This window comes from Cricetulus griseus, chromosome 5 (genome assembly GCF_003668045.3).
Source record: "Cricetulus griseus strain 17A/GY chromosome 5, alternate assembly CriGri-PICRH-1.0, whole genome shotgun sequence".
In the NCBI taxonomy this organism is placed as follows: domain Eukaryota; kingdom Metazoa; phylum Chordata; class Mammalia; order Rodentia; family Cricetidae; genus Cricetulus; species Cricetulus griseus.
The window spans coordinates 146,910,236-146,920,780 of NC_048598.1; the positions used below are offsets into that span (position 1 = coordinate 146,910,236).

General features: G+C 48.8%; 1 protein-coding gene across 1 annotated transcript; it reads left to right on the top strand.

The window, feature by feature from the left end:
- Positions 1–4,723: 4,723 nt before the first annotated feature.
- On the top strand, positions 4,724–7,953 carry Nfkbia (NFKB inhibitor alpha). Its single transcript, XM_027419690.2, has 6 exons — positions 4,724–5,030; positions 5,570–5,678; positions 6,010–6,220; positions 6,494–6,582; positions 6,705–6,965; positions 7,417–7,953. The coding sequence occupies exons 1-6, from the start codon at positions 4,804–4,806 to the stop codon at positions 7,462–7,464; spliced, it is 945 nt and encodes a 314-aa protein (XP_027275491.1). The 5' UTR covers positions 4,724–4,803; the 3' UTR covers positions 7,465–7,953.
- Positions 7,954–10,545: the final 2,592 nt, after the last annotated feature.

The following is a 10,545-nucleotide window of genomic DNA, read 5'->3' on the forward strand; positions in this document are numbered from 1 at the left end:
TGATCTTCCTTCTTTGGGCCTCTTGAGTAGCTGGAATTACAAGCCCATGCCACCAGACCTGGCTGTGTGGTGTCTTAAAAACTGGAAAACTAAAGCCGGGCGTTGGTGGCACACGCCTTTAATCCCAGCACTCAGGAGGCAGAGGCAGGCAGATCTCTGTGAGTTTGAAGCCAGCCTAGATAGAACAGCCTCCAAAGTCACAGAGAAACCCTGTCTCGAAAAAAAAACAAAAAACAAAACAAACAAACAAAAAAACCCTGGAAAACTGCACATCCATATTCGGGGTTATTTTTTGGTTGTTTGTTTCTTTCTTCAACAAATGGGAGACAAACTGAACAGCCAGTACAACAGAGGACCATGGCCTAACCTCAAAGTGAGTGAAGTAAAGGAGGTGCGACCCACCTTCCGGACCCTCCTGTGAGACCTGCCTGGCCTCCGTGGGTAGGTGCTGGAGGCTGACATCCTCCAAGGCTTTGATCTCCATTACAATTCAGGATCTGAAGCAAAGGAAGCCCACTGAGGTTTTGGCTGTTTATTTTTATCTCAGTGCAAATGGAAGTCCTGACAGCTGCCTTTCTGTGGGAAAAGATACTTGGCTGGGGGTGGGGTGGGGATGTAGGGGTGGGGGTGGGGGTGAGGGTGGGGTGGGGTTTCCAGCGTCTGACCACAGAAGTCTGGGTTAGAAACAGAAGGCACGTTTGCATTCATACGGCCACAGCAGCGCTGGGCATAGAGCATGCCTGCCATGCTTGCTCTTTAGGTCTCCTGCCCCTCTATCCTCCAGCCCAGCGGCTCTGCGGAGGGATAGTCTCATTCAGGAGTTCTACTGTCTGAGGACAATTTAGGACTAATTGGCCAACTGACACTTGCCAGCCTGCCCATAGTAGGGAGGGGGGCGGCACAGAAGAAGAGAAAGGTTGGAGGCCCTGGTTGAACTTGTGAAGAAACCCCATGAAGATAGAAGATTGAGTCTCACCTGGGAGGATTCGAGAAGTCTCATCTGCCTGGACAATGCCCCTTACCTATGGGGTTGCTCAGTCCACAAGTCCCAGTGCGTCACTGGTCACCTCCTGAGGCTGCATCCTGGCCTAAAGCACTAAGTTGCTACAAGGTACAACTTATTATCTTTGCATTCTGCATTAAAAAGAAAAAAAAGTGTGAAGTATGTGTTTGTTATCTTTTCAAGGAATCCTGGGGTCATTTCCTAGCACTGTACCCACAAACACAGAGCCAGGGCTGGGCTTAGTGGCATACAATTGCAATTCCAGCACCCAGGAGGCCAAGGCAAGAGCCTAGAGCCCAGCTAGAGCCCCATGGTGAGACCTCATCTCAAAAAAAAAAAAAAAAAAAATTATATAAAGTATTAACATCTTAAAAGTTGTTAAACTTAGATAAAATGTTTGACAATGAGAGAAAACTGAGGTGCAGAAGGGTCCACAAATTCAGTGCTGTAAAAGCCAGACACTTTCATTGACTAGTATCTTCCCCTTTTGTGTGTCCACACCCAAACCTGCTTATGAGTCTGATATTCTTTTCCCCCGAGTTGTAACCTTTGTTGACTTAAGCTATCTTGAGCTGTACTTGCTGGGGAGAATACCTGTCGGCTCACTTTATTCAACACCATCTCCCTGGGATGCAGGTAAACAAAAGGTACCTCCTTGGGAATTCCCAGGGAGGGACAAGTCATCCAGGCTCAGCACCTCCCAAAGTTTCAAAGGGTTTTGCCAAAACCCAGAAGGGCCTGAGCCTGACTTCCACCACTAGGTGTCACACTAAACAATACAGAGGTAGATCACAAGGCCTCAGGTGGTGGGGACAGGAAATCTCAAAGGACACATAAACACACATACTCCTTCATTTTTACACTTACAGCCCCAGATCATCCTCTGATGTACCTTTTATAGCCGGGGCTTTGAGTTCACAATGGGGTAAAAAAAATTTTTTTACAAAGTTTAATTTAGGATACATTGTTTAAAATAATATAAAATTTAATTAAATTTGAGGATACATTGTTTAAAATTAAACATTAAAATAGGATACATTGTTCAAATTTTTTATTATTTAAAAAATATATGTGCATGGATGTTTTGCCTGCATGTATGTATGTATACCACATTTGTTGCCTGGTGCTAAAAGGTGTTGGATCCCCTGGTACTGGATTTGCAGGCTACTGTGAGCCACCTTGTAGGTGCTGGGAATCAAACTCAGGTCCTCTACAAAAGTTGCCAGTGCTCTTAGTTGCGCTGAGGCATTGCTCCAGCCCTTGCTATCCATTTTTTTTCTTTTTGGTTTTTTGAGACAGGGTTTCTCTGTGTATCTCTGTCTGTCCTGGAACTCACTCTGTAGAACAGGCTGGCCTCAAATTTGGAGATCTGCCTGCTCCTACCTCCCAGCCACTCTGATGCCACTGCCAACACCACCACCTGGCTCCTGCTATACATTTTGAAGAACTAATCTCCAGATGGAAAAACATGTACCCTCTACTTTACATCCCAGGTGGAAGAGAAAATACTTTTTTGGAGGCCTGGGAGGAGGGGAAAGGGCTTTTCGAGACAGAGTCTTATGTTGCCCACATTGGCCTTGAACTCAGCTAAATACTTTGAGTATATTCCAAATTATACTATATTTGGTCTCATTTTTACAAGGTGTTTCCAAGTGTTAACATGACATCCACTTTAGCAAAATGATTACTATATTGTGGTAGAAATTAGACAAGCTGTCATTGGGTGCCTGGGTAAATTTCTAGGTATTTTGTCTTTCTCTTTAGGGAAATGGAAACAATACCTAGCTTACAATATTAATTCTGAGAACTAACAGTGTGATGCATAAAGGGCTGGGATTCCTCCAAAAATTTATACTGTGATTTTCCAAAAGCCCATGCTCATACTTCCAAAGCAGAGCGGGGCATGTATTTGTAGACAAATGATACAATTTTGAAGCCACAGAGTATCTCAAATATGTCAGGACTGACAGTCTACAGCTGCAATCCCAGCACTGGGGGGTGCTGAGGCAGAAGTCTTACCAACAGATTAACCTGGACAACCAGGTTTCAGACCAACCTGGGGCTACAATGTGAACCCTGGCTCTAATTATCTCATGGGCACAAATCCAACCCCACTACTATAAAAGCAAGCATACCACATACACACAAAAAGGCAAATGGCTTCTCCCACTAATGTATTTAATGAAAGACAGAGCCTGGAATTGAGATCTCCTACTTACAATCAGTCTCACTTGGCCTCAATAATTGTATATGTGCAGAGCAAGCCTGCAGGGTTGATGAACAGAACTCACTGGGAAAGTTTCATTTTAACATGGGATCCTTACTATCTGGAGGTTTTGTTTTGTTTTTTCATGGATTTTACATCTTTCCCCCAGTGTCCTCACATCCATATACTGGGGAAGGGGATGGAATTATGAAGAGAAAGGAGAGTTGGTATATGGCTCATCAAGAAAAAGATCAAGTCTCACCAGAAATCTGAGGAACTACAGAGGCCTCTTGGGTCTGTTTCTGACAAAGTCTGACCCAAGGTGCCTTACTTCTCCTGAGCTAATTCTAGAGGGAGTTGACAGATTGCAGGCTCCTAAGTGGAGAAGGGGTGAAAGCAGATATTCTATTTCTGCAGGTAAAACTAGTGCATCACAGGACCAAATCCCTTTCTCTGGGGAGTAGCTACCCACAATGCTGCCTTCCCTGGGGAGCAAGGACCCTGGAAGAGCCAGCAGGGTTCAGATGTGGTCAATGTGAGGACTGCCTTGAGCATCCTACAGGATGCCTTGCAGCTACTTTCTTAGCTATAATTAAGGGCCAGCCTTGGCTAAAGTACTAAGCCAGTTGCTCCGCTAGGCACTCACCATAAACTCAGACTCCATTCTCTGCAGCAAGTGGTAAATCTGACACAAGAACTCAACAGTTACTGTTGCTAGGAAGCTACAACTTCTACTGCAAACACTACTACACCTTGCTCTACTTTTTTTAAAAAAAAAAATGTGGTTTCTATTTAACACTTTTTCCATACATAGCTAGAGTTCGCCCTCCCCCAGGAGACAAGATTATCGAACCCTATTTAATATTCTAGGGGTTCTCCAAGCGCTTGGGTGTTTTTAATGTCAAAGCTTCCCAGCTTCATGGGGTGGGGGTGAGGGACGGCCAAATGTCCCTGCAGTGCCTAGAGCCTGGAATGGGCAAAACACAGACGGCCTAGTGACACTCATGTCTCCTTCCTCGAAGAAATTTATGAGAAGCGAATCCCTGCAGTCAGCCAGCATTTCCACTCGTGGGTTTTCAAAAGATCAAAAACCGGAAAGGACCTGCAAATTGGCAAATCGCTAAGAGGAACCGCCCAGCGGGTCTGCGTCCTTGGGATCTCAACAGCTGAGGACCCCACATCCAATCGACAACGGTGGGAAACCCCAGGGAAAGCAGGGTTCTTGCAGAGGCCTGGGGTTACTGAGTGCAGGCTGCAGGGAAGTACCTAGAGGGAGGGGGCCTGGTCCGGAGGACTTTCCAGCCACTCAGGGCTCATCAAAAAGTTCCCTGTGCATGACCCCAGTGGCTCATCGCAGGGAGTTTCTCCAATGAACCCCGGCCCTGGGTTTAGGCTTCTCAGTCGAGGACGAGCCAGTTCTTTTTCTAGTCTGACTGGCTTGGAAATTCCCCGAGCCTGACCCCGCCCCTGAGAAATCCCCTGCCAGCGTTTATAGGGCGGCGCGGCGGCGCTGGCGAGCCCACAACAGTCGCAACTCGCCGCCCAGCCGCCAGCAGCTTGCAGCTCGCAGCCCCGCACGCAGCCCCGCGCAGCCATGTTTCAGCCAGCCGGCCACGGCCAGGACTGGGCCATGGAGGGCCCGCGGGACGCTCTCAAGAAGGAGCGGCTGGTGGACGATCGCCACGACAGCGGCCTGGACTCCATGAAGGACGAGGAGTACGAGCAGATGGTGAAGGAGCTGCAGGAGATCCGCCTGCAGCCGCAGGAGGCGCCGCTGGCCGCCGAGCCCTGGAAGCAGCAGCTCACGGAGGACGGAGACTCGTAAGTGGCGGCGGGCACGGGCGGCGGGGTCGCGCGCGGGAGGCCTGGGGTGGGGTGCGGTGGGGACCTGCAGCGCGCTCGGGGCTCTGCACGGAGGGAGCACGACGGGGCTCCCGGGGATGGCGAGCGCCCAGGTCGCCTGCCTCCCCATCCCATCCCCCTTCTCCTCCCCTGCCAGGGACCCGGCGTAGCCGAGCGCAGGCCGGGGGCGGGGCGGGGCGGCCGCGGGGACGCCAAGTCCCGGCCTGGCAGTTGTGCGCGCAGCCGCCGGGCGCCGCGCGGCCGCGAGGGGAAGTACAGGGCGTTCCGGGCGGCGGAGGGCGGGCCGGTCTGGCCGGCGCCCGCCCGGAGGGGGTGGGGCACGGAAAGTCCCTGGGCCCCTGCCAGGAACACTCAGCTCATAATAACCTCGCGGAAAACACCGCGGCCGCGGCCTCCAGAAACCCCGGCCTTGCGCAATCCCCCGCAGCCCGCGCCTCTTGGGGGCCCCCACGCAGTGCGCTCACCGCCCCTCGGGGGCTTTCCCTGTCATCCCTCAGGTTCCTGCACTTGGCAATCATCCATGAAGAGAAGACTCTGACCATGGAAGTGATTCGGCAGGTGAAGGGAGACCTGGCCTTCCTCAACTTCCAGAACAACCTGCAGCAGGTGCGCGCTGCCCCAGCCGTGCCCTCTTTGACCTGGTGGTGGAGTTGGATGTTAGCTCAGTCGCCCCCAAAGTGTTTCTAAATTAATAGTCACTGAGCCCTTATCTGCCCTGGCCTTTTACATTCAAATTAGCCAACATCTTAGAGCTTGAAGAAAATCCCAGGGGTTTGGTGAGGTCTTTACGACCCAACTGGGGCTTCATGTTTGCCTGGTCCCCTGTAGCCATCAGGGAGGAGCAGAATTCACAAGGAGTTGTCTGGGGTTCAGGAAACTCAAGACTATGGATTTGCTCCATGACTTATCCCCGTTCTGTTTCCTCTTCCGTTTGTAGACTCCACTTCACTTGGCTGTGATCACCAACCAGCCAGGAATTGCTGAGGCACTTTTGGAAGCTGGCTGTGATCCTGAGCTCCGAGACTTTCGAGGAAATACCCCTCTACATCTTGCCTGTGAGCAGGGCTGCCTGGCCAGTGTAGGAGTCCTGACACAGACGTGCACACCTCAGCATCTCCACTCCATCCTGCAGGCCACCAACTACAATGGTAGGTCTATCAGTCCATCCCAGGACACAGAGAAGGGAGAGGTGGGCCCACTTGAGTCTAGGCTAGAGCCTAAACTCTCAACATAAAACGTTCAGACAATATGGACTTTAAAAAAAATCCCTTCTTGATGTCCTTATAATAATGTTCAGTCAAAACTCAAATTCTGAGTTCTTAAGAATTGAGGATATTTGTGGTTGTCCCATAAGAAAATAGGGCACGAGTTGTGTGACAATTGAAACAAGTAGTTATATTTTTTGTCTCTTATTCCTCTAGGCCACACGTGTCTGCACCTCGCCTCCATCCATGGCTACCTGGGCATCGTGGAGCATTTGGTGTCTTTGGGTGCCGATGTCAATGCCCAGGTGAGTGCAGTTCCCTTCTAGTTGGAGCCAGTCAGGTTCCTCCTGAACTCTTCCAGACTTGTTCTTACTGCAAGTGGATTTCCAGATGTGGCCTTAAACATGTCTGATTGCTTTGGTTTCAGGAGCCCTGCAATGGCCGGACAGCCCTCCACCTGGCAGTGGACCTGCAGAACCCTGAACTGGTGTCGCTCCTGTTGAAGTGTGGTGCTGACGTCAATAGAGTGACCTACCAAGGCTACTCCCCCTATCAGCTCACCTGGGGCCGACCAAGTACCCGGATACAGCAGCAGCTGGGCCAGCTGACCCGGGAAAATCTTCAGATGCTGCCCGAGAGTGAGGATGAGGAGAGCTACGACACAGAGTCAGAATTCACGGAGGATGAGGTGAGTGTTCGTCACTACCAGAATGGTCCATTCTCCCTCACCCCTCTCCCGTCCCTAGAGCAGAACTAGTCTTTATTATAGGGATCTCAACATAATTATTTAACGAAACGCAGCTTGCAAAACCAGTATCCCAAGAACTTGTCTCTCTGATTTGTTTTAACCCTTGGAGGTGAAGGGAGGTTCTGGAGTTTGAACCCAGGCCTTAACACGTGGTAACAGGCATGTGTTCTGCCATTGAACTACACCTCCTGCCGTAGCTTAGATTGTTTTTAAGGGAGAGAATCAATGAAGGAAAACTCCGACAGCATGGGGGATTCATTCTATTTGGGTTAAGGAGGAAAGAGTCCAAGATTGTGAGTTATTTGCAGAAGCAGTCCCCTCCCCTCATCCCAATGTCTTGGCAAAGTTCTAGGAATTTAATATGCCTTTTTTTTTTCCCCTCTTGTTTTAGCTGCCCTATGATGACTGTGTATTTGGAGGCCAACGTCTGACATTATGAGTGGAAAGTGTCAAAAAGAACATGGACTTGTATATTTGTATAAAACAAGAGTTTTATTTTTCTAAAAAGAAAGAAAAGAAGAAAAAAAAGAAAGAAAGGGATATACTTACCACCACACTGCACACAGCCTGCCCCCAAGCATCTTACTCTGGTGATGGCAGATTGTTATTTTTGTGAAATGGGGAAACAGATCATTGGAATTCAAAGAAAATGTCTTTTAAAGCTCACATTCGTGAGGTTTTGGGAGGTGGTTTTCCAGACTGATGAAAGGGACCACATTCTATTTATTGTGCTTTTGACTGAACGGTAGATCTGGTAGCTGAGCCTGGTATGTCCTCACATGTAGAACCAGGTGTTGAGTGGTATGTGCTAGTCACTCCCGACTGAGGTTTTTGTTACCCTCTTGTAAATGTTGTATATGGTGTATTTTGTTGGTAATTATTTTGGTACTTCTAAGATGTATATTTATTAAACAGATTTTTACAGACAGCATTGTCCTGCTCATTTTCTATTTTGAGAGTAGCTTGTTCCTGGAGGTTGAGAGCTGAGGGGGTGATGCCCAGTCAGCTAAGGAAGCCCAGAGCAGCTCCTCACGTAAGCCCAGCCTTTCCCCAGCAAAGCTTTGCCGCCCTCCAACCCCTGTGTGGGTGGGAGGCTGCTAGGGTGACAGGAAATGCCAGCCTTGGGCTGGGGTACCAACAAACCACCTGGCCTGTCACTGAAGGCTCTATTGTCATTTTCGCCTTGATTTAAGCAGTTCCAGAACCCTACTTGTCACTGAACTGAGTTTGGACAAGAGGGAATCTGCTGAATTCATTTGATATAGCTGGGAAAATTCTCAAGAGTGGACATGGGCTCAGGAAAGTACTCCTGCCATCTAGCAGACAGTCAACCTCTGAGACTTCTTATTTATTGACTGGGCTGTTGTAGACATTGCACAAGACTAAAATACAGACAGTATCAGGCATCTAGTGCTTAGGGAAAAAAAAGTACACAGCTATTGTACAACATCCTGTGTTTCACGGGGGAAGCAAGAGAGCCAGAGAACAGCTTGTGCAAGGACACCCTGAGGAGAGGAAGCTGGCTCACTTACCTAAGTCCTTGTCTTTAGGCTGTTAACCATAAGGCCATGCATCTGTTTTGCCTAACTGTAGTCTCAGGGCTAGTAAGCTCAGAGAAATCTTTTCATCAGGGCAGTGTACTGATTCTACTGAATGATTCTGCCAAAGTCAATTTCACAATAAGTCAGTAACGTGAAAATTGCACTTAGGTGCTTGGTACTTAATGTTTTTTGGGAGAAAGGAGTAAGGTGACAGTATGTCAAATGCAGAATGATAGGTAAATAAAATGAATGTGTTTCAGCTAAGAAAATATTGCTACTATGCTTCACTATCCTGGTCTGGATCCACATACGATGTCAAATAAGTATGGCGGTCACCTTCCTCTTCTACCGAAAGGGAGCCAGCCCTCAATGTCTTTCATATATAAAAAGCACTATTGCAAACTGGGCAACCCTGGTTCATCTGGATTTAAGCACTGTGATAGCTCCTGTGTTCCCTGCCAGGTGGCCCAGGATCTACCCCAGAGCACCTGAACATAGGTGTTCAGTGCTGACCACAGAAATGTTGATTTAGACTCCTTCAACTAAGTGGGAAACGTGAGTCCCCACGAGGACCCCCCACCCCACCCCCACTCCCCCACTCTGCCTTGGTTTCTCGAGACAGGGTTTCTCTGTGGCTTTGGAGGCTGTCCTGGAACTAGCTTTTGTAGACCAGGCTGGGCTTGAACTCACAGAGATCCGCCAGCTTCTGCCTCCCGAGTGCTGGGACTAAAGGTGTGAGCTACCACCACCTGGCGACCCTTATGTTCTAAAGAACAAAAGGTAGAAACTTGTTTATTTTGGAATGATGCCCTAAGTGCTTCCTACTTAGGTTTTAAAGCCAGGTCTGCTAGTGCACACCTATAATCCCAGCACTTGAGAGGCTGAGGCAGGAGGGTCTCACATAAAACACGTCACATAAAACCAAAAGACACCTATACAGGCTCGCTTTTGTTCTGTGTGGAAGGTTGGAGAAACAGAACAAGAGGAAGTGGCCTGCCTCTCCTTGACCTCAGAGACCATCTCTTGGCTAGGAGTATCATCCTCCATGGTGGCAGAGGGAGGGTCCCCTTCTGAGTCACGTGACTGAGTTTCATGACCTGCACAAATCCTGAAGTAGCTAGGCCCGTGAAGGACTGAAGTTCACCCTTGTTCCTTATTCTCCGTCTCCATCATGCCTGTTGGTTGGATGGCTAGAGAAAATTGTAGAACAGAAGTAACTCATAGAAAGTCTTCAATTTGCTTCCAACAGGACAGTTTGGACAGAAAGCCCTCCTTCACACCCCTGATTTTATCCTGGAAGCCAAAGTTTTGTCAGGACAGGGAAAGATAAAGGAGCCTGGGAAAGAGGGGAATAAAGTCATGTGGGCAACTTCCGTGAATTTTTTTCCTCCATTCATTCTGCCTGTACCTCATGCTGCAGTCAGACACATTGGCTTGACAGGGCAGGTGGACCGGTTTTTTTCCATCAGGAAGGGTTTTTCTATAAAGCAGGAAAGAAATTCCAGTCTGAGCAATCTAAGGCCTGGAAACAGTGAAGGATGGGGGGAGGCGAGTGGCTTACACTGAAACGTCTCATCTCCTGGAAGTGATTAAGTGATGACAAGCAGAACTGCGCAAGGAGGTGCATTCTTCCTGTCTCCAAACCCAACATCTTCACTAGCCTACCTAAGGTAAGTTTTGTTAGACAAGAAAGGTCAGATTTCTCGAAGTTCACTTAGGAACCCACCCAGAGAAGAACCCCGAACACTGATCCCTGTACAAAAACATCCAGGTTGTTTCCACATTTTAAGTTAGGGAACATTACAGGAACCGAAACTTGCTATTCTGTGTGTTCCCCTCCTGAGAAGTGGGACTCTCGGTCTCATTCATTCGTTTGCATTATGAAGAATTATTCTCCAGGCGGCCCAGAGGCACACAAATGAGGTGGCCTAGGCCTCTGCCTCGGGGCCCCTTGCTTAGGAGGAGAGAGAACCAGAGCT

Coding starts and splice junctions, on each gene's coding strand:
- Nfkbia (XM_027419690.2), top strand. CDS start 4,804: ATGTTTCAGCCAGCCGGCCACGGCCAGGACTGGGCCATGGAGGGCCCG. Junction 5,679..6,009: donor TCCAGAACAACCTGCAGCAG/GTGCGCGCTGCC, acceptor TTCCGTTTGTAG/ACTCCACTTCACTTGGCTGT. Junction 6,966..7,416: donor CAGAATTCACGGAGGATGAG/GTGAGTGTTCGT, acceptor CTCTTGTTTTAG/CTGCCCTATGATGACTGTGT.